Consider the following 24,403-nt stretch of genomic DNA (forward strand, 5'->3'; position numbering starts at 1 on the left):
TTACAGTATTTTATACCTCAAAGTCCCAAAGGACTGAGAAATCCATGGCATGATTTTCTTCATTTCTAGGCACTGTTTTTCTTGGTACGCTGCCATATGGTAAACCCATTAAAATCTGTTAAGAAAAGAGCAATTATGGAATGGGCTTTAAGTTCATTGTGAGAGCAGTGCAATAAAAATGCCTAATTTAGTGGCTGAATAATTTAACCGTAAAATTATTTTAATCCACCATTGCGTGGTAACCATTTTCTTTTAAATATTCTCTATTGTCAAATGTCATGGAAAATTTATAATACTCTGTTTTAAAAATGGAGACATTAGAAAATAAATATAAAGAAAAATATTGATGTAAAGGGGTTGCCTGGGTCGGGTACAACATATTGTTGATCCATCTTAGGCTACTTTCACACTAGCGTCGTTCGACGCACGTCACAATGCGTCGTTTTGAAGAAAAAACGCATCCTGCAAAGCTGCCTGCAGGATGCGTTTTTTTCTCCATAGACTTTCATTAGCGACGCATTGCGACGGATTGCCACACGTTGCATCCGTCGTACAACGGATGCAATGTGTTTTTGCAGTCCGTCGGGACAAAAAAACGTTGCTTTCAACATTTTTTTGTCCGTTGGGTCCGCTTTTTCCGACCACGCATGCGCGGCCAGAACTCCACCCCCTCCTTTCTGGACCTTACAATGGGGCAGCGGATGCATTGTAAAACTGCATCCGCTGCCTCCGTTGTGATTTTACTTCACATCATGCGTCGGCACGTCGGCCCGACGCACTGCGACGGGCCCGTACCAACGCTAGTGTGAAAGTAGCCTAATAGCTGTAACTTGCGGCAGCCGGATGTAAAACTGTCACTTGCAGCAGCCTGATGTGAACACCTTGAATGGAGCTGCAAAATGCAGCATCTATCAAAAGAATTGCTGTGCGGTACCCAATAGCAGGCAATATACACAAAATAGAGCAGCGCTTTGCAGCTATCTTCAAGCTGTTTACCTCTGGCTGACACCAAAAATTCCATCATCGTTAAATTTTAGCACTGAATTTTAAACTACAGAAGCATTACTCAACAATGCAATTATGATAGGAGACCATTTTTAAGAATATGCTGGTTTTCAGATGCAAAAGAAGGTTAATTAGAAAACTCTTAGGCTATGTTCACATGTTGCGTTTTTGCAGTTTTTTTAATGCAAAGTTTAAGCTGCTTACAAAAAGTAGGTTTTGCTTAGTTTTTGCTGTGTTGTTTGCTTAGTTTTTGCTGCATTTTTATTGCTGTGTTTTTGTCAGGGTACATTTATGTCTTGCACATGCTGATCAAGTTTAGTGAATAGAAAAATAATCTGATTTAACTTCATCAGGTTTTGGCGCCAACAAAAGCAGAAAAACGCTGAAAAACCACTGAAAGCAGTGACATTCTGAAACCGAAGCTCTTTGACAAAACAGTCAGGAAAAGAAAACAAGCTATGCGCATGAGATTTCAGAAATCACATAGATTTTACTGCTACTGTTAAAACGCAGCTGAAAATTTGCATAAAAAATTCAGCAAAAAACGCAACATGTGAACACAGCTTTAGATTTTATTTTCAGTCACTCTTCATGTTATCCACACATCAGTCTAATTTTGTCTATAAAAATGCCTTCTTTGTTGTCGCTAGTAAAATGCAGATGACTAATTTTTATTCTTTACTGTGAATCTAATTTTAGTCTTCAGTATATTTAAGTAAAATTATATTATATTTTAGTACAAATATTTATTCATTTTTGAAAATACTTATATAAAGTTCCATACCTCTGGAATTACTACAAGTCCAAATATAAGACCAAACAGAACCAAATTTACTCCATACATCCACCTCAGGAATATAAAGTAAGAGGCAACTGAAGACCCAAAATGACCTTAAAAGAAGGAAAGCAAAAAAACAAATAAATCACAGTCTCTATACAAATTAAAGAAGCCTCTCATGAAATGTTTTATTACCTAAACCTGTGTAAATGTGTATGTAATGTTGTGAATGTTTCCTTCGCAGATCCGGTCCTTTTCTCACCCACGTGACTGCATTTGTGACTCGTCTGATGACAGAGTGCTTTGTGTGTGAGCCAGATGTTGCATTTATGGCTCATAACCACTTGCGATGAAATTGAACAAATGCAATCCGATTTTTAATTTTGGACCAATGTTATTCTATCATTGTTTGTTCCTCTGCAATTTTTTCCATCTTGGATCGGATCACGATTGGACTGGAAAAAACTTGCAGCGTGCTGCGATTGTAATCAGAAATCGGATCACATCCCGCAATAGAAGTCAAGGGGTGCAAGAAAATCGCACAGCACTCGGACCAAAACAATATGGCTATGGAGTTAGTAATGGGGGCGTCTTATTGATGCCTCTCCATTACTAACCTCGGAGCTTGATGTCACCTGACAATGCAAAGGTGACATCAACCCCCCAACTATCACCCCACTTGCCACCACTACACGGGAAGTGGGAAGAGCAAGGCTAAGTGCCAGAATAGGCAAATCTTAGAGATACACCTTTTCTGGGGCAGCTGAGAGCTGATGTTTTTATCCTGGGGGGCAATATCCACGGCCCCTTCCTAGGTTATTAATATCAGCCCGCACTGTCTACAAAGCTTTTGCTGGTTATTAACCCCTTTCTGCCATCAGATGGAATAGTACGTCCGATGGCAGAACCCCCACTTTGATGTGGGCTTCGGCGGGACATGTCAGCTGTTTTGAACAGCTGACATGTGCCCGCAATAGGTAGGGGCAGAATCGCGCTCCGCCCGTGCCTATTAACTAGTTATATGCCGCTGTAAAACTCTGACAGTGGCATTTAACAAGCATTTCCGGACATCCGGACGGAAATGCTCACACCGGTGACTGGGGGTCATCTGTGCGTCGGCATGACAACCAGAGGTCTCCTTGAAACATCTATGGTTGTTGATGCCGGATTGCTATAAGTGCCACCCTGTGGTTGGTGCTCATAGCAATGCTGTAATTCTACTACATAGAGGTAATCTGAGCATCGCCTCTATGTAGCAGGGCTGATCAAGCTATGATAGCTTCTATTCTCCCATGGAGGCTATTGAAGCATGACAAAATTTTAAAAAAATATAAAAGTTTAAATCACCCCCCTTTCGCCCCAATCAAAATAAAACAATAAAGAAAATCAAACCTACACATATTTGGTATCGCCGCATTCAGAATCGTCCGATCTATCAATAAAAAAAAGGATTAACCTGATCGTGAAATGGCGCAGCGAGAAAAAAGTCAAAATGCCAAAATATTTTTTGGTCGCCACGACAATGCATTAAAATGCATCAAAATGCAATAGCAGTGCGATCAAAAGAATGTGTCTGCACCAAAATAGTACCATTAAAAACGTCAGCTCGTCACCCATAAAATAAGCCCTCAGCCAACCCAAGATCACAAAAAATGGAGAGGCTAAGGGTAATGGAAAATTGTGCATTTTTTTTTTTAGCAAAGTTTGACATTTTCTTCACCACTTAGATAAAAAAGAACCTAGACATGGTTGGTATGGGATTGCACTTTTTTTGCAATTTCACCGCAGTAGGAATTTTTTTCCTGTTTTCTAGTACACAACAGGGTAAAGCTAATGGTGTCGTTCAAAAGTACAACTCGTCTTGCAAAAAATAAGCCCCCACTTGGCCATATAGATGGAAAATTTAAAAAGTTATGGCTCTGGGAAGGAGGGGATTGAAAAACAGAAATGCAAAACCAAAAAAAGGTCCGGGGGATAAGGGGTTATTCATGTGGGGGATCTTACGTCATTTATTTGGGGTCCCCTATTTTAATAGCAAGTAAAGGCTAAGTATACAGGTGTGGCTGATATTAATAGTGTAAATGACATATATAATTGCTCTATGTAAAAGCTCATGTTAAAATCGCATTGCAATCCGATAGCAATCACACTGCATTTGGATGTAAATTGGATGCTAGATGTGAAAAATCAGATTGTACTTGCATGAAAAACACATGACACTCTCATGACACTTACATTACACTCATCCGACTTTGCATGAACAAAATTGTACTGATTTTAAAATCACTAGCGTGACTCCAGCCTTACAGTGTAAGCCTATCAAGCCTCGTTCTGATGCTTCACAGGCTTAGGGCTCATACTCACTTGTGATAAACACGGATGAGTCTTGCATGTTAATACCTGGCACTGCACCAGGCACTCAGGAGCGGAGCACTCCACTGCATGTATTCCTATGCGGCCGCACGCTCCGCTCCTGAGTGCCGGGTGCAGTGCCGGGTATTAACATATTAACATGCGAGACTCATCCGAGTTTCTCGTGAGTATGAGCCCTTACACAGTGAATTCTGACTCACATATAAAACACCAGTATGACTGGGTGGGGGCATATATTTTGCATCCTGATCTGATGTTTTTACTGGTATCATTTTGGGGTGGCTATGATGTCTTGATCGCCTCCTATTGCATTTTAGTGCAAAGTTGCAGAGTCCAAAAAAACTACATTCTAGCATTTCGATTCTTTTTCTGGTCATGCCGTTTACTGATCAGATTAAGTTCATATTTTGATAGATCGAACATTTCCGAACGCAGCGATACCAAATATTGGTATTTTAATTGTTTTAGTTTCAATGGGGAATTATGAGTGACTTGAACTTTTTTTATTTTATGTTGTGTTTTTAAAAACTTTTTTTCTCACTTTTTATTGCATTAAATTAATTCTTTTAGGAGACTTGAAGCTGCGATCGTGAAATCGCTTGTGCTACATGTAGCAGAGTTTCAGCCCTGCTATGTGTAGCATAAATTTTAATCTTTTCTGGAATAGGAATTTCATAATGACAGACACTGTCAGACCCATGTTTGTCATGACAACACATCGGCACCCCCTCCAATCATGTGACAGGGGTACCGTTGGGCAGGATTTGTGACACACTTCTGACTGGAGCATGTTAAGTCCCTCTGTCAGGGATTGACCGTGGGATTTACCTGGTTACAGGTTAACAGCCGCAAGTTCTGCTTCATCCGGGGCAGTTAAAGCACATGACAGCTGATTAGATCAGCTGTCATGTGCAGAGAAAGATGCAGGCTCAGCGCTGGAGCCAGCATCAAAGTCGAGAACACAACCTACTTGTAAAACGTAACTATACGTCATATGTTGTGAACGGGCTAAACACGTGCATTTGGGAGCCTAAAGGTACCTTCACACTAAACGATATCGCTAGCAATCCGTGACGTTGCAGCGTCCTCGCTAGCGATATCGTTTAGTTTGACACACAGCAGCGATCAGAATCCTGCTGTGATGTCGTTGGTCGGGGCTAGAGGGCCAGACCTTTCTTTGGTCGCTGGCTCTCCCGTTGACATCGCTGAATCGGCGTGTGTGACACCGATTCAGCGATGTCTTCGCTGGTAACCAGGGTAAACATCGGGTAACTAAGCGCAGGGCCAAAGGATATTAAAGAAGACATTTCAGGAAAAACACAGCTGGAGTTTTCCTGAAGCATTTCATGTAGGGAAACTCGATGGGTACACCGGCATCTAAAAGTCATGGTGTGAAACCTTAAGGCCCCTTCACATTAAGCGACGCTGCAGCGATACCGACAATGATCCGGATCGCTGCAGCATCGCTGTTTGGTCGCTGGACAGCTGTCACACAGACCGCTCTCCAGTGACCAACGATGCAGGTAACCAGGGTAAACATCGGGTAACTAAGCGCAGGGCCGCGCTTAGTAACCCGATGTTTACCCTGGTTACCAGCGTAAAAGTAAAAAAAACAAACACTACATACTTACCTACCGCTGTCTGTCCTCCAGCGCTGTGCTCTGCACTCCTCCTGTACTGGCTGTGAGCGTCGGTCAGCCGGAAAGCAGAGCGGTGACGTCACAGCTCTCCAGCGACCAAACAGCGACGCTGCAGCGATCCGGATCATTGTCGGTATCGCTGCAGCGTCGCTTAATGTGAAGGGGCCTTAAGGTTTCACACCATGACTTTTAGATGCCGGTGTACCCATCGAGTTTCCCTACATGAAATGCTTCAGGAAAACTCCAGCTGTGTTTTTCCTGAAATGTCTTCTTTAATATCCTTTGGCCATTTTTACAGCAGCTTTGCCACTGATAGCTTTTATTTTAAAACTTGTACATAATTTTAACTGCTTCATGACTTTGGGAACCCGAAGTGATTGCTGAACATATGCACAGCAAGTCGCTTTGACATTGCAGTTCAAATGCTCATTGTTTTTTTACATTTATTAAGTACTCTTCAAACCGGGTCAGGCACTTGAAAAAGATACCGTAATGGTATTTGCAAAAGGAGTTTTTTTAGCAGAACGTAGCAAAAACTCTCCAAAACCTCCTGAAAAAAAACTAAAACTTCTAAAAATTGTGAATTTCTGTTAAATGGCTATGTGAACAGTGAGTTTTTAGAGGAGTTGTTAGTGTAAAACTGAGCAGAAACTCTCCGAATCATAAAATTCCTCAAAAGCACACGGGTATGTGCACACGCTGCGGAATGATGTGCGGATTTTTCAAATTTTGGTAGATCCGCAGGTAAACCGCACTGCGGATTTACTGCGGAATTACCGCAGATTTGCCGCGGTTTTTCTGCTGTTTTTGTGCGGATTCCACCTGCGGTTTTACACCTGCGGATTCCTATTGAGGAGCAGGTGTAAACCACTGCTGAATCTGCACAAAGAATTGACATGATGCGGAATAAGCAATGCAGCGTTTTGCGCGTTTTATTCCGCAGAATGTGCACTGCAGATTTTGTTCTCCATAAGTTTACATGGTACTGTAAACTCATGGAAAACTGCTGCAGATTGGCAGCGTCAAATCTGCTGTGGATCCGCAGCAAAATCCGCAGCGTGTGCACATAGCCTTAATGTCCTGCTCAGTTTCTGTTCCGAACATGCTACAAAAAGACTCCATGGTGCACATAGCCAACTTATGCTCCATAAACTCTGCAACAAGGCTGATTGTGAGAAATGTAAAAACATGATATATAGTCATAAAGAGAACATAAAGACTAAAATGTGATTTTATGCAGAATGTCACATACTTTCCACCTCTTTGATCTTCATTTCCCATGGTATGCAGGCTGTTTTAAAATTTTCAAAATCTCTTTTAAATTTGATCCATTTCTGTAAATAAGAAATATTACTGTAATAACCATTGTGTTAAAATAAATTGAATATACTAGCTGTGTTGGGTTGGCCCACACTCATTACCGAACAGTAACATCAATAAATACATTTTATTTGACTCCATGCTTGGCACTTTCAGAATTTTAACTTTTGTGACTCATTACCACTGTATTTTATCTTATCTGCATGACAACATTAAAAAAGGAGTTGCAAGAAATACTGCGGCTAAGTATTATTAAAAGCGTCTGAAAAATCGGGTGAATGTGCCAAAACCACTGGTAAATGGTTTACTGACCATGGTATTACTGTGCTCAATTGGCCTGCCAACTCTCCTGACCTGAACCCCATAGAGAATCTGTGGGATATTGTGAAGAGAAAGTTGAGAGATGCAAGACCCAACACTCTGGATGAGCTTAAGGCCGCTATTGAAGCATCCTGGGCCTCCATAACATCTCAGCAGTGTCACAGGCTGATTGCCTCCATGCCACGCCGCATTGAAGCAGTCATTTCTGCCAAAGGATTCCCGACCAAGTATTGAGTGCATAACTGAACATTATTATTTGTTGGTTTTTTTGTTTGTTATTAAAAAACACTTTTATTTGATTGGATGGGTGAAATATGCTAATTTATTGAGACAGGTTTTTTGGGTTATCAGGAGTTGTATGCCAAAATCATCAGTATTAAAACAATAAAAGACCTGACAAATTTCAGTTGGTGGATAATGAATCTATAATATGTGAAAGTTTAATTGTAATCATTACATTATGGTAAATAATGAAATTTAACACTATATGCTAATTTTTTGAGAAGGACCTGTATATGGTAATCATTTGTTTTTATTGGTCTATTGCACTGTGCACTTGGAAATTGGGAATTTGGAGTTTTTCCACGCTTTGGGATATATCTAGAAAGGCATTATGTTTGAATTTGCCCTTACATTTGCTCACTTCCAAAAATGGTTGCCTCGCATGTGCGCATGCCCACTGTGACAGTGTCTGCAGGGCGTCACCTCCGGCATCTGTATGCTGGTCTCTAACGTTATGGAGGATTTCCTCCTGACCTGCCTTGCAGCTGTTGATGCCCGGCGTGTCGCCACTCCCGAGAGCTGTGTGCAGTGCACATGCGCCGCTCACCGTTGCTCACTGATTGGCATCCGTTCGGATCATATATAAAACCTTTAGGGACACACCAAGTTACAGCCCCCCAAAGAAGCCCATGCAAAACATTGGACATCACATCACGCAGGCATTCACATGGGTAAGCTGTCCTTCTGTCCTTCCACTAGATTACTTCTTTACACCCTTGCCTGGTGTTATATGAGCAGTGCCATGTGGTGGCGTTTGTGCATCGCACATTTTTCTTGATCAGGGCACATGTGCAATAGACTTTGATGGCTAGAGCAGGTCAATTAACTTTTTCCTGACTCATTTGGCATTTGCTGCTATATTTCATTTGCACCAAGCACTTTATGTTGCTATAAAATTTTGGAGAGACAGCTTTTTCTGACCCTATTTACTCATTGTGATGTGTTTTTGTCCTCACACCTGAGCCTTTTTTCTGTTTGACTTGTATCACATATTTTTTATTATATTTTTTATGCCTCATTACTTAATAAACTTATTTTAATATTAATTTTTGGACTATAACTCTGTGTTTCTGTGTAGGATATGTTGTATTGGGAGTGTCCATATATACTTTATGCTTTTTTTTAGATTGGCATTGCCAACTTAAATGGATATCTAAGATGCTTCAGTGGCTTTTGTTTCTAATCTCCTGCTTCATGTTGCATGTATGCAATCCTTGAACAGCTTTTTTGGGGGTGCATACTGTTGTGCGAGATGTTGAGAATTTGGAAGCTCAGATAATAGATCTAAAGGAAGAGCTTGGAACACTGAGTTCCATTGCCAACATGGAAAGTAGTTTGCTGCTCACTGGGCAAGTGCTCACTGGGGTAGATGTGGGGGAGTATCTATTGTGGAGCTGCTGGACAGAGAGGGAGCTAGCTGGGTGACAGAAGGCGGGATAGAGGGAAGAGTGCAAGGGAGACTAGTCCAGATCTGGCACACTCCAAGTTGACAAATGGTAGAGGTGTCAGTAAAGGGTAGCAATGCTGTAACAAGACATGTCCTCTGAAAGCTGGTGGAGTGTCTGCTGCAGTAAGTAGGGGAATAGGAATTCAGGGTAGGCCAGACTGGTACTTTTTGTGATTGATTCAATAATTAGGGGAACAAATAGGGCAATCTGTAAAACAAACAGGGATCATGGAACAATGTATTGTTTTCTTGGCGCTCAAGTTTGACACATTGCAAATTGAGTTGATAGATTCCTGAGAGAGGCAGGAGAGGACCCAGCGGTCATGGTACCAATGACAAAGTTAGAGGTAGGTGGAAGGAATTTAAAAAATATTTCATGGATTTAGGTCATAATAAACATAAAGCAAGGACCTCAAAGGTAGTATTCTCTGGAATACTACCTGTACTATGAGCCACACCAGAGAGGCAGCGGAAGATTAGGAAGGTGAATAAGTGGCTCTGGATTTGGTGTAGGAAGGATGGTTTCAGGTTCCTAAAGAACTGATACAACTTTTTTGTTGGCTATAGTTTCTACGGTAGATACACAGGTGCCACCAACACAAACTGCAATGGTTGTCCAAGTGTGGTGTCCCTTCGAGGATTAAACCAACATAAGCAAGGTGAGTATATAGAACTTTGTGCTTTATTAAGCTACAACTACAACACAACTTGAATTGCACTTAAGGGGGAAAACCCCCTTGAAACATGCCAGAGATTAGATGGTTTATATTTAGAATCGAAGAGATGTGATTTTATGCCTGAGGAAGATTCCTGAGTTTGGAATAGAAATGCATTGTATTTTATCCCAATAAAGCACCAGTTCACAATACTCACCTTACTTATGATGGTTTAATCCTCCAGATGAACAGCACTCTGTATCTGTTCTTTTCATTAACCACCCAATTGTAAAACTGGGAATCCATCTGTTGAACTGACAAGTGGACAAGGAGATCTATATTTGTGACACTTCTAAAATTGTGTGGAACTCAAAGTGCAACTCGACTAGGTAAGAGAATATCCTCTATTTATTTTGTTCTTATTACTCACAATAATATACTAAGGAGTAACCTCTTCCCTGCTTTGCTTTTCATAGGTCCTACTGAAGGTCGGGCTGCACCTCAATGGGGTATGTGCAGCTTTGCTGAAAAGAATGACTAGAAGGTTGGAGAAGTGTTCAAACTAGAGACAGGTGAGAGGAAGGTAGTATAGAGATTTGACCTGGGATGAAGGAAGGAAAATGGTGTTAGAATAGGGAAGGAACTACACCTTTTAATATAGAAAGGAGGAATAGAGATACAGAAAAATACATTAAGTACATGAATACTAATGTCAGAAGCCTCACCAACAAAGTTGAGAAATTAGAATTAATTTTGTTGGATAAAAACTATGACATGGTGGGGATAATGGAGACATGGCGGGATGAGAGCTATAACTGGGCTATTAATTTACTGTATAGTCTGTTCATGAATGACCATACAAATAAATGAGGGGTTGTCTTATAGGTAAAATCTTCACTAAAATCCATACTGTGTGACAATATATGTGAGAAAATGTATGGGTTGGAGCAGTGGCGTAACTACAAAGTTAGGGGCCCCGGTGCGAACTTCCAAATGGGGCCCCCCCCCTGCAGCCCTGCCATACAACTCAATGTAACCCCCATAGAATAATGGCCACACATGATGCTCAATACTGTATAACGGCCACCACACATGATGCTGCATACTGTATAATGGCCACACATGATGCTGCATACTGTATACTGGCCACACATGATGCTCCATAGTGTATAATGGCCACACATGATGCTCCATAGTGTATAATGGCCACACATGATGCTCCATAGTGTATAATGGCCACACATTGCTCCATACTGTATAATGGCCAGACAGTGCTCCATACTGTATAATGACCACCCACACATAGTGCTCCATAGTGTATAATGGCCACACAGTTCTCCATACTGTATAATGATTCCACATAATGCTCAATACTGTATAATGACCACAAATGATGCTCCATACTGTATAACGGCCACACATGATGCTCAATACTGTATAATGACCCCCCTCCTGTATGCATGGCTCATCTCCCTCCTATCCCATATACATAGCTCATATTACCCCTCCTGCATGCATGACTCATATCTCCCCCTGTATGCATGGCTCATATTCCCCCCCTGTATGCATGGCTTATATTCCCCCCTGTATGCATGGCTCATATTCCCCCCCCCCGTATGCATGGCTTATATTCCCCCCTGCATGGCTCATATTCCCCCCTGCATGGCTCATATTCCCCCCTGCATGGCTCATATTCCCCCCTGCATGACTCATATTCCCCCCTGCATGGCTCATATTCCCCCCTGCATGGCTCATATCCCCCCCTGCATGGCTCATATTCCCCCCTGCATGGCTCATATTCCCCCCTGCATGGCTCATAGTCATATTCCCCCCTGCATGGCTCATATCCCCCCCTGCATGGCTCATATCCCCCCCTGCATGGCTTATATTCCCCCCTGCATGGCTCATATCCCCCCCTGCATGGCTTATATTCCCCCCTGCATGGCTTATATTCCCCCCTGTATGCAGGCTTATCTCTCCGCTCCTGCTCGGCGCGCCGGCTTATGTCCTCCTTCATCCCCCGTCCCCCCGGCCCTCATACTCACCTGTCTTCCCACTGCACGGCCGTGCCGACATCCCTCGCGCTCTGTCCCGACTCCAGGCGGCGGCGCCGGCGCAGCACCTTCTTCCTGCTTGAGCGGTCATGTGACACCGTTCATTAAGGTCATGAATATGCGCATATTCATGATCTTAATGAGCGGTGTCACGTGACCGCTCAAGCAGGAACGAGCTGCAGTGCAGACGCCGAGACCATCGCTGGAGCAGGGTGAGTATTCAAGGCAGCGGCAGCGGCGGCGGCGGGGGGGGCCCTGGAGCGGGGGGAGGCACTGCCAGTCCAAGCCTGCCTGCCGGGCCCGGGCCCCTGACCTGCCGGGCCCGGTCGCACTGGCGACCGCTGCGACCGCGGTAGTTACGCCACTGGGTTGGAGGTCACTCATGGAATAGTGATGACAAAATAATCACAATATGTACCTTATGCAGGATACATTGATTCACCATTAAATGTCAATTGCTTACCTCAGCAAAAACACTTAAATAGACAAACTAGCCCAGATGGCATACACCCCTGAGGACTACATGAATTAGGTACTTTGACAGACATACTATTTCTAGCATTATTAATATTAGTACTAAACGATTCCACAATTGCAGGGTCTGTACCACAGGACTTAATTTTTAAAGGCATTTGATAAGATGCCACATGAATGCTTAGTTCAGAAAATGAGAACAATGCAACTATGAGAAAATATGTGTAATTGAGACAACAACTAGCTCAGTGATAAGAAACTATAAGGGTAGTTATTAATAAAACAAACTGATTGGGTCACAGTCAACACTAGGAAACCCCAGTGGTCAGTATTGGGCCATCTTCTCTTTGACATCATTATAAAGGATCTGGTAGAGGCATACAGAATAAAATGACAATATTTACGTATGATAACTCTACTAGATAATCAATACACAGGAAGATATTTTAATACACTTTGATGTATGGGTGGACTACAACTTTAGTGATCAGTGTTGGGCTACTGCTGCCAAAGCAAATAAAATCATCAGATGCATTAAAAAAACATAGAAACTCATGACAAGACATAGTTTTTCCTTCAAACAAGTCACACTTAGAATGTGTGCAGTTTCTGGCTCCAGCATATGAGAAGGACATAGATGAAGCAGAGTGGATGCAGAGAAGAGCGACCAAGGTTATTAAGGGAATGGGTGAACTGTAATGCCAATAAAGGTTATTAAACTTGGGGTTATTCAGTTTGGAAAAACAAATGCTTAGGGGCGATCTTATTACAATGTACAAATAAATGAGGGGCCAGTACAGATACCTTTATTTGTACTTTGAAAAAATATAATATTACAGGTTATGTGAGCTAGATTCTGTGATGGGATGTTGTTCCAGGGAATTATACTGATTTCCATAAGTGGAATTGTGAAGGAGTTTCTGCATCTGCTTCACGGACTCCTTCTTGACTTCCTTCTGGATCAGCATGTTAGAATATAGTTTGAACACAATGGACTTGTTTTTTCTTATAACCGTAAAGCTATGATACTATGAAAAAGTTATTGGGGCTGTAATAAAACCGAGCTATGCAGTGGTCCACTACCATTATGGTGGTTTATTACCCAATAATATTGGCAAATTTTCCAAATCCATTGAATTTTTTGTGATCATCACATGCAGCATATAGCAAATCGTAGTCAAGTGAACAGGAAAAGCATTTTTCCTGTTCACTTGACTACGATTTGCTATATGCTGCATGTGATGATCACAAAAAATTCAATGGATTTGGAAAATTTGCCATAGCCTTGAGATTGTTTGCAAAGTTTCTTTACCAAAGAGATACAGTAAAGGTACCGTCACACATAGCGACGCTGCAGCGATACCGACAACGATCCGGATCGCTGCAGCGTCGCTGTTTGGTCGCTGGAGAGCTGTCACACAGACAGCTCTCCAGCGACCAACGATCCCGAGGTCCCCGGTAACCAGGGTAAACATCGGGTAACTAAGCGCAGGGCCGCGCTTAGTAACCCGATGTTTACCCTGGTTACCATCCTAAAAAGTAAAAAAACAAACGCTACATACTTACCTTCCGCTGTCTGTCCTCGGCGCTCTGCTTCTCTGGTCTGGCTGTGAGCGCCGGGCAGTCAGAAAGCAGAGCGATGACGTCACCGCTCTGCTTTCCGGCTGACCGACGCTCACAGCCAGAGCAGGAGGAGAGCAGAGCACAGCGCTGGAGGACAGACAGCGGTAGGTAAGTATGTAGTGTTGGTTTTTTTACTTTTAGGATGGTAACCAGGGTAAACATCGGGTTACTAAGCGCGGCCCTGCGCTTAGTTACCCGATGTTTACCCTGGTTACCAGCGAAGACATCGCTGAATCGGTGTCACACACGCCGATTCAGCGATGTCTACGGGGAGTCCAGCGACGAAATAAAGTTCTGGACTTTCTTCCCCGACCAGCGATCCCCCAGCAGGGGCCTGATCGCTGCTGCCTGTCACACTGGACGATATCGCTAGCGAGGACGCTGCAACGTCACGGATCGCTAGCGATATCGTCTAGTGTGACAGTACCTTAAGGTGACAGTTTTCTCCAAATTTTATTGTGGTTCACGGGTAATACTAGGTTTCTGTGGAAATCTAGCCTTAGTGAAAATCTGTCAGCTTTAGCCTTATTCACACAGTATTCCTAATATAAAATTAATATTCTGAAATGGTATTTCTGGTAGAGCAACTTTTTAATCTTTCTACTATTTAAAAAGTCCAACTGTGTTGCTAACATGTTGTAAGATTAGCCTTTGTTCAAGTGTCCATGCAGACATTCCATTTGCCGGTTCCATTTTTTGGAACAAACTGAATAATGATCTGTTGCCTCAGTTAGGTAAATTAAATCAGATGTGTGGGACATTTTCTGCTTTAAAAAAAAAAAGGACACCAGATAGACTCCATAAAAATCGATGAGGTCTCTCATTTTCCACAACTGATGCAACAGATCACTTATTCCATTTGTCTGTTCCTAAAATAGAATGTCTAAACAGCCATGTGAACGGAGCCTTACTTTAGTGAATGCCAATTAAATACTTAGACTAGTTACAACTAATTACATAATTCATATATTTTCAGGATGTGGCTTACTGTGAGCAGTGATCCATGCCTTACTTCGGTTGCATTTTCATTACTCAAGGAATAACAATGAGCTATGAATACACTTAACATAGCTCCAAAGTATAGTCTCCTGCATGTCTCCATTATAATTCAATGCTCTTAGCAAGAAGTAATTCCCCACTTTAACAAACCAATCACAATCAAACAATTTATATGTAATAGGATGCATAAACCTCTCTTTCCTTGACAGCTCAAATAACAAGAATTTTTTAGCAGTTTAATTTTTATCGCTACCTAACAAAAATCTTTGACATTGGATAGCATTTAAAATATTTAGGGTGGTTTGTCGTGTAAGAGGCATACAGTATGTTTAGCCTGGCATTTCTAGGGCCAGAGTAATGTTAGACTGGTAGATTTTATCCATAGCAGTGGGGAGCTTTACATCCATCAGTAAGCTGACTTCTGTACTCAGACTGCACACAATGTCGCTTAGACACTGGCGTAACCATTGAGTTTTGCCAAAGGAAGATACTTCAAGACATGCTCACCATTAGTCTTCAGCACTTTCGGTGGTGGCATCTTTTTTTTTGCATTTTGATATAATTTATTGATTAGCAAGGAGCTTGAAGTATGGTGAGTTCACTTTTTTGGAAATCTGAAGTGGTTTAAAGAAGTTCAAAAGACTTAATATATGAACTATTCACCTTGACATTGTAATGCATATGTTCATTCCTTTGATCATTGCTTTAGCACCTTTTCAGGCAGGTTCCAAAGCAGTCCCACCTAAAAATGATTTTTTTGTGCACATACCACATGGGTATGTGTACACTGAATGTTTATGTTAAGTTTTTGAAGCAGAAACTCCAAATTTTTAAGAAGTTTAGAGTTTTTGAGAAGGATTTGGAGTGTTTCCATTCAGTTTTTGCTCAACCAAAAAAACTTGTTTAGGATTATACGAGTCCGACACAACTTATAAAATCCAAGCTGAGGAAACGTATGTACAGTGTTAAAATAAATGAATTTATCTTTCAAAATTCAAATAAAAAACATTTGAAATACTATTTGATGTGGATTTTAATACAGAACCGCTTAAATAATCCAAATAAAGACTGTATGTGTACATACCCTTATGCTTTTAGTTACAAATATGGTAAAATGGCTGTAAAATCATATTGGATGCAAATTATTCAATAAAGAAAACAGTAGTATTCTCCTACGTCCTACGGTTAAAAAGGTGCTTTCAGAAGGTGAGTCTATTAATTGTTCACATCCTGTTCTGCAGTTCAGTCTGATATAAGACATTAATGACTTGGGATTTCATTAGAGTTATCTTTTAATATGGCTTAATATGCTAGGCAAAAGCCTACAGTCATGCATGGGCCTTGCTCTGCCCCGTCTATTGATGCCTGCTGGCACATGGAGAGGTTTTTCATCTTGTCACCTTGGGATGGCTTTTACACTCTTCTGATCAAAATAATGTCAACTAAGTATCCTATTTTATTTACATGTACTATTACTATTCATTTATTTATTACAGGGTATTGGCTCATTTTCTTTTTATCCTATGTTCTGTCTGTTAATGGGACAGTGTGAATGTGCATCTACATATAGCACTTACACCAACATGTGTTCAGCCTCATTTCTTTGGTACTGTTTTAGTTTTTTTTGTACTTTGTACATACATGGGTGTGGTTTCCCTTTTTGGGCTGTGCATTTTGACTATAAGGCTTTCCACAGGTAGGTGTTTAAACAGTTAGGTCTTGGATCTGCTCTTCCTCGTCTTTTTTGAGGCCTAATGTCTTGTAGTGAGGTTAACTACACGAGCTAAGGACTATCTTGATTGGGTATACCTTGTTGTGGTGGGAAGGTTTTAATACTGATTTGATCAAAATAATGTCAACTAAATACCTTTTGTTCTTTACATGTGCTATTTCGATGTACTTATTTACTCATTTGTTTTTATCCTTGTGTAGCGCGGTGCTGGTCCGTAGCCACAGGTGAGGCACTCATTTTCTCCTGTCATGCCCCAGCACATAAAAGAGTGGGTAATAGCTGGGTGTTGGTGTTGGTTCTATGAGGGCCTTGCGCCCATGCAGGCCACCTGTAGCCGATGGGGTCAGACAGTCAGGAACATAGGTTTCAGTGTTCAATAAAGGAGACTTCTGTTCTAAAACTCTGTCTTTCCTGAACGGTAACTTGGCCAGGCTTGAGTACAGGTGGTAGAGGGTACAAAGTCTTAGGGATGTTTCTTTCAGTGTGAAGCATTTTCACACACATTGTTTCCTTATACTGTACTCTACACCAGTGCCAGTGAAGCATCTATTTAGTCACAGACTAGCTTGTCCCCACAGTAATGTTCAGGAAGTCTCTACCTGCTCAGCGGTTCCGCATCCTATTTCTTTCACTCCTGGCTCCATGGATCTATTGCAGGTGATCCCCACTAGTTCCATAAACTCAGTCCTTCTTAGGGTTGTTACTTTCAGAGTTTTTTCAAGCTCATGGTTTCTTGAGATACGTTGTCTTATCCAAGGTCCAAGGTCCTCTTTGGTCACTTCAGGGTCACGTTACTCCCTAGTCCCTTAGTGTCCTTTGCTTTAGTTCACCCACAATGGCATCACTGCTCATGGACACTTCCTACTTGAACTCAAATTTGTCCCTATCTCACTAACTACAGGAAGCAGTCACTTGCCCTAACACTTGCCCTAAATAAAACATACTGTACTAGCAAGCTCATTGCAGGACCATATTGAGTTCAGGGCAATGTCAATGAGTCAGGCATACCTTGAGCATCATGACTTTGTAGGCATAAAATTTCTTTCCTTTTCCCTTCCCCAGAGCACCTTCAAATTTCTCCACAAATTTCTGGGCATCTCTGTTAAAAAAGAGATTATAATAAGTCCTCTTGGTTTTACTTAGTGTGACAAATATAATTTTGATTCTATTAATTATATGATTGTTTTCTATGCAGTTAAACTACATGTTTTAGTGATAGTCATTAATTTACTACTAAAGTATGATTTTTTTTTCTAATACTGCAAACCGAATATTATTTTCAGGTTAAGGGGTTGTCCGGCCTTGGGGTACAATTCTGCAGTGACTCTATTTGCAGTGCTTGCGCTGTGAGGATGCTCTGGCACTGGTACTGGCGCAGGGAGCAGGAGGTCATTTGTCCGCAAGTGTGCGACTTTGGGCTACATTCCAACTAGACATATCTGGCCACGCTCAATTCACTTGCATTGAGTGAAACCATGCACATCTAGTTGGTACGTGTTGGTGTGTATACAAATCACATACTTGTGGTCACGTACCCACTACTCCTACCACACACATCAGAAAATCCTTGCAGCACTGCTTGATTCATAAGTCTGCAGTGACATAGATTGACTGCAGACTTGCACCTTAAGGCCAGACCACATCTTTAAGGAATGATTAAATTAGCTATTACTTCAGTTAAACCCATCCAACAATGATCAGAATACCATCTAAAGTTGTCAGCACATAGTAGCCTTTCATATCTTGTAGTTCAAGATACTACTTCAAAAACCCTTTATAATGACAGGTTGACTGGCAGGTTTACCGTATTACTAAAATCTAGTCCCTCTACAGTATATAATATTGTCTCATATTTAGGAATGCCTCTTGGCAACATGGTTATGTGAATGTCTAGGATCCCAATACATTTTTAGTTCTTCTTGTCCCTATACCCTTTTTCAATTTTGGGTTTCACATTTATAAGTCTAGATGCCCATACACTTTCTATGTTAGTCTAATGCTCAATCGTCCAATAACTATCTTTTCCAACTTCCCCATACACATGAAATTTTCCATGGTGTGTGTTCTTGCGTTTTTACTTTGGAAATTGAAAAATCCATTCCCAGGCGATATCTCTGGCAGCAGATACCATCCTGGAAAGCAATTGAGTAGGGGTTTGAATTCAAGCCAAAGCAGGTTCGCTTGACTTTAATCTGTATGGGACACTTTAGACTTTTATACACGTTTTTCTCACATAACACAGAAATGTTGCATTTGTTGGTTCTGTAGACATTAAAGAACATAAGATAGCAAAAATATTTAAAATATTCAAAAGCACAAATGGACGCAAACAGAGAACAAGTATTGGTAGTCATTTATATTTCCTACCAATCAATGCATTTAGCGCTTTATTAAGGAATGCTTACAGCTGTACACATATGTCATATACTAAAGGTATCCCAAAGGAAATATAATGCTCAAAACATTAAAGCCAGAATAAAATGTAGTTATTACATCTTTTGAAACAATTTATTTTATCATGGATGTGACTTTTCAACTTAAGGTACCGTCACACATAGCGACGCTGCAGCGATACCGACAACGATCCGGATCGCTGCAGCGTCGCTGTTTGGTCGCTGGAGAGCTGTCACACAGACAGCTCTCCAGTGACCAACGATCCCGAGGTCCCCGGTAACCAGGGTAAACATCGGGTAACTAAGCGCAGGGCCGCGCTTAGTAACCCGATGTTTACCCTGGTTACCATCCTAAAAAGTAAAAAAACAAACGCTACATACTTACCTACAGCCGTCTGTCCTCGGCGCTCTGCTTCTCTGGTCTGGCTGTGAGCGCCGGGCAGCCAGAAAGCAGAGCGGTGACGTCACCGCTCTGCTTTCCGGCTGACCGACGCTCACAGCCAGAGCAGGAGGAGAGCAGAGCACAGCGCTGGAGGACAGACGGCTGTAGGTAAGTATGTAGTGTTTGTTTTTTTACTTTTAGGATGGTAACCAGGGTAAACATCGGGTTACTAAGCGCGGCCCTGCGCTTAGTTACCCGATGTTTACCCTGGTTACCAGCGAAGACATCGCTGAATCGGTGTCACACACGCCGATTCAGCGATGTCTACGGGGAGTCCAGCGACGAAATAAAGTTCTGGACTTTCTTCCCCGACCAGCGACAGCACAGCAGGGGCCTGATCGCTGCTGCCTGTCACACTGGACGATATCGCTAGCGAGGACGCTACAACGTCACGGATCGCTAGCGATATCGTCTAGTGTGACAGTACCTTTACACTTTAAAATAGTTTTCCTATAGCACTAACTGTAGAGTGGAATGGATTGTCGGGCTAGTCACACTTTTTTTGAATTTCAAAGCTGCTGAAATAAAGGCTTTTGTTCTTTCTGTCATTTACATGGCAGGCTTTCCAATGTTCTACAACTCCATCTAATTGTGATCACAGTATTACTTTCCTATGTGCCTTTAATTAAAACAGTAAATGCGATCTGTGTCTAGATAGGAGTAAGAGGACATCATTGGATGCCACATCTTTGGTTTCACAGATCCGTCCACATATATTTAATCTCTATTGTTGTTGTTTAGTCTTTGTGACATCAACACAATGCAACAACCATTACAATATATCTCTAGTAAAGGAGCAGCATTACTATCAGCCCCAATGAGGTCAATAGGAATCAAAAGTAAAAGATAGACGACACTCGGCTGAATGTGATGCTCAAGAAGGGTTCCACTACATTGGTAATGTATAAAAGTACTTGGCACTCAAGTAGATGTAGATTAGAGTTTTATTATAAGCAATGCAGAAATTTATAGTGTTTTAATCCTACAGTTGGTTCTATAAGTTAGGGGTTGCCCTAACTCATGACAATCTGTATCTGAGAAAGTATACAGTATACAATCTGTATACTTTTTCAGATACAGATTGTCATAAGTTAGGCTAAGTTCACACTGGGCATTTTTGCTGCATTTTTAATGCTTTTTTATGCTAATTTTCAGCTGTGTTTCACAGTACCAGCTATTTCTATGAGATTTCAGAAACCTCATGCACACAGCTTGGTTTTCTTGTCACCAGTATTTTGTGCTTTGCATGTGTTTTTGGACATAGAACATGTCACTTCTTTCAAAGTTGTTTCAGCATTTTTTCAGTGTTTTTCACCCATTGACTTGAATGGGTGGTGAAAAAACGCAGGTATCATTTTTTTGCAGCGTTTTTTTTTGCCAAAACCTCACTTTTTGGAATAGGACTTTTTTTTTCAATGCTAAACTTTATCAGCATGCACAAAAGACAAATCTGGCATGCCAAAACAGTGGCAAAATACGCAAGAAAAACCAAGGAAAACCTGCTTTTCTTCTGCAGTTTCTTTCCTGCCAAGAGATCAGGTTTTGCTGCAGAAAAAAAAAACACTGAAAAAATGCCTAGTGTGAACTTACCCTTATACAAAGGAGCTGCAGTTAAAAGTGCAGTAGAAATTAAACCGCAGTCACCAGCAGGTTAGCACTGTTGTGGTAAATCCAGTCAAGTACGGTATATGTATTTATTGACTGTTTTGTTGCCTAGTGCAGGGCATGAGAACAGGGATTCAAAGAACACAAAGGAGGACATTTCTCTTTTGATCATGTCCTTGTTCTTACATAGATTACAGTGAACTAAACAATAGTAACATTTAGGGGTCGTTCACAGGACCGTATAAATCGGATGAGTGCAATCCGGTAAAAACAAAAGGGATTGCACTTGGACCAATCTCTTTCAATGAGGCAGTGCTGATCAGCGGATTTTTCCTCAGCTGTATTATTCGTGAGAAAAAAATTGCAGTATGCTGCAATTTCACTCCGAAGTTGGACAGTGCTAGAGAAAAAATGCATGCCATTCAGACCATTAGTATGGCATCCAATTTTTAGGGATACATTACAATTCTGTAACACAGGAAACTGTAAATGGTTCTATAGTGTAAATGATTAATAGCTGTTTCATATAAAATGAACAGCACACAGATAATCATCCCACTTTTCTAGATGAAACTCGGACTAATTTTGCATATGCTCGTATGACCTCAGCCTCGTGTGACACCATGTCAGCACTCACGTTCCCCGGGCTCATATGTGCTCTGCGCCCTATCACTGCTGGTAACACTATCCCCACCTTCATATGTATACGTGAACAGGAGGAAGAGGGGGCTACGAATGGCCGCTTACTTCCTCTTTATCTGAACAGAAGGCCGGGACAGTGACACCGGCGCTGATTGGGTGCAGGTCTCACATGTCATAATAACCACACAATAGCCCCAGGAATGCTGGAAAGGCGCTGGCACGGGAGGTACATATAAGTCTTTTTATTTTTGGGGGGCCAAATATGGGGAATGAAAAAGGGTTGCCCTAGTAGTGGACAGCTCTTTTAAAAGCAGCAACAGCCTAAAAATGCATTTGTAAGAATAGGCTCCCTAATTCTAGTAGTAATTGATTAGAAAAAATCCTTTGGATGGAGAACTTTAATTGCAGACATTGCAATTTCTGTAAATATAATGTAAAATTTAATAAGGTCAAGATGAATGATAATATCCATGTGTTTATTAGTTATACAATGGAAAATGTTGTTTAAGTCATATTTTGGCCATACACTTATTTTTTGGGGGAAAAACAATTTGACCCATGCCTAACCCCTTTACAACCTTGGACGTATAGGTACATCAAAGGTCATCTACCTGCATTTGATACAGGTTCCAGAGCTGAGACTGCATATTTTCCTGCACATGACAGCTGACCTGAGCAGCTATCATGTGCTTCTAAGGACGGGGTCACACTCAGCGTATGAAAATACGGTCCGTTTTTTACGGCCATAATACGCAGTAATTGTTCCAAAACACTGTGTTAGGAGTCGCGTCTCCGCTGCGGTCTCCCATTCTCCTCCAGCCGCAGTGGAGTCTGCTCAGCAGGGACGTCGATCCCAGCGTCTTGCTCAGTCTGACTCTGTGCGAAGAGTTGCTGCTGCTTCTCCAGTCTCTGCCATTAAAGTCAGTGCTGGTCAGCAGCGAGCGGACTTCTCTGGGACTAAGTCCTTGTCTGCACGTACTGAGCATGCCCAGGGTAAGATCTCCCATTGGAGATCGAGGGTCATGTGCTCAGGCTCTGCAGCACATTCCATTGGTCCTCTTGGCAGGTCTTGGAAGGGCAAAAGTGCTGTAGCCACTTCCTGTGCTGCAACTATATAAACTGCGCATGACCGCACGGCCATGCGCTAGTATTGTCTCATAATGTTATATGTGTGTGTGTAGATGAATGTATGTCGATGGATGAAAGCTCCTAAATATCCCTCCCTAGAGTTGTCTGCTCGCGGATGTTGGTAGCTATCTAGCGCCCGACTAATCATCTGCACGATACACACATTACAGCGTCCTCTTGCTGTGTCCGCCTGTACGGCGCCGTGCGCTTGCCTTGCGCTTTCCATACCCAAGCCAGTGTGGTTGGTGGCGTCCGTCAGTGCGGCATTGCTCGCACTCCTGTGCATTTATATATTTATTCTTAAGTTTCCTTACACACCCAGTTGTGGTGTAGTGCCAGCGAGGGTCTAATCGGACTTCAATCCCAGTTGGGGTTAAGTACGCTGACTACTCGCTCGCGCTTTAGGTGCGGTACCGCGATCCTGTGACGCAACAGGATTGCTCCCTTCACGCTGGGTGAGGTTGAACCCACGTGTATATACTTTAGTGTACCGCCATATAGTCTGTATTTACTAGCAGCAGGTTTTCACCTGCACGGTGGACCCCGGACTGCGAACGCATCTATATCACCTTTCTTGGTGCGTTCCGCCAGTCCTATGTTGTGAATTCTGTGGCTGAATTCACTCCTGTGGTCACAAGTGGTACTGCAGCTTCTGAGCTACCTCCCTCAGGTGTTCTGGTGAGCTCGTTAACTGCTTCATTACTTAACTCCGCCTGATGCTGCTATCCTTGCTCCTTGTCAATGTTTCAGTGTTGGATCTGAGCTTCTCCTGATTGTTCCTGTGACCTGCTGCTCTGTATAGCTAAGTGCTTTTTGCTTTTTTGTTGCTTTTTTTCTGTCCAGCTTGTCTTTTGTTTTGCTGGAAGCTCTGAGACGCAAAGGGTGTACCGCCGTGCCGTCAGTTCGGCACGGTGGGTTTTTTTTTTGCCCCCTTTGCGTGGTTTTGCTTTAGGGTTTTTTGTAGACTGCAAAGTTCGCTTTACTGTCCTCGCTCTGTCCTAGAATATCGGGCCCCACTTTGCTGAATCTATTTCATCCCTACGTTTTGTCTTTTCATCTTACTCACAGTCATTATATGTGGGGGGCTGCCTTTTCCTTTGGGGAATTTCTCTGGGGCAAGTCAGGCCTATTTTTCTATCTTCAGGCTAGCTAGTTTCTTAGGCTGTGCCGAGTTGCCTAGGTAGTTGTTAGGCGCAATCCACAGCCGCTTTTAGTTGTGTTTAGGATAGGATCAGGTGTGCAGTCTACAGAGTTTCCACGTCTCAGAGCTCGTTCTTGTATTTTTGGGTATTTGTCAGATCACTGTGTGCGCTCTGATCGCTAAGCACACTGTGTTTCTGGATTGCCTTCATAACACCTGTCATTAGCAAACATAACAGTACAAGGAGCCAAACTAATGATTCTCAATAGAGGGAAAGAAAAAGTTCTGACATCATTTTTTTTTTTTTTTCTGCTCTGTGTTCACTTTTTTTTTTTCCCCTAGACATTT

General features: G+C 42.0%; 1 protein-coding gene across 1 annotated transcript in view; it reads right to left on the reverse strand.

Annotated features, from left to right (window-relative positions):
- LOC138643323 (transmembrane channel-like protein 2) overlaps positions 1-24,403 on the reverse strand; it is a 230,008-nt gene that overhangs the window by 186,339 nt on the left and 19,266 nt on the right. Inside the window, exons 3-6 of the mRNA XM_069732252.1 lie at positions 17,713-17,803; positions 7,049-7,130; positions 1,790-1,896; positions 17-115 (exon numbers count right to left, since the gene is read on the reverse strand). Coding sequence (XP_069588353.1) covers positions 17-115; positions 1,790-1,896; positions 7,049-7,130; positions 17,713-17,803 — 379 coding nt within the window. The remainder of the gene's footprint in view (positions 1-16; positions 116-1,789; positions 1,897-7,048; positions 7,131-17,712; positions 17,804-24,403) is intronic.

The sequence above is a fragment of the Ranitomeya imitator genome, chromosome 6 (assembly GCF_032444005.1).
Source record: "Ranitomeya imitator isolate aRanImi1 chromosome 6, aRanImi1.pri, whole genome shotgun sequence".
In the NCBI taxonomy this organism is placed as follows: Eukaryota; Metazoa; Chordata; class Amphibia; order Anura; family Dendrobatidae; genus Ranitomeya; species Ranitomeya imitator.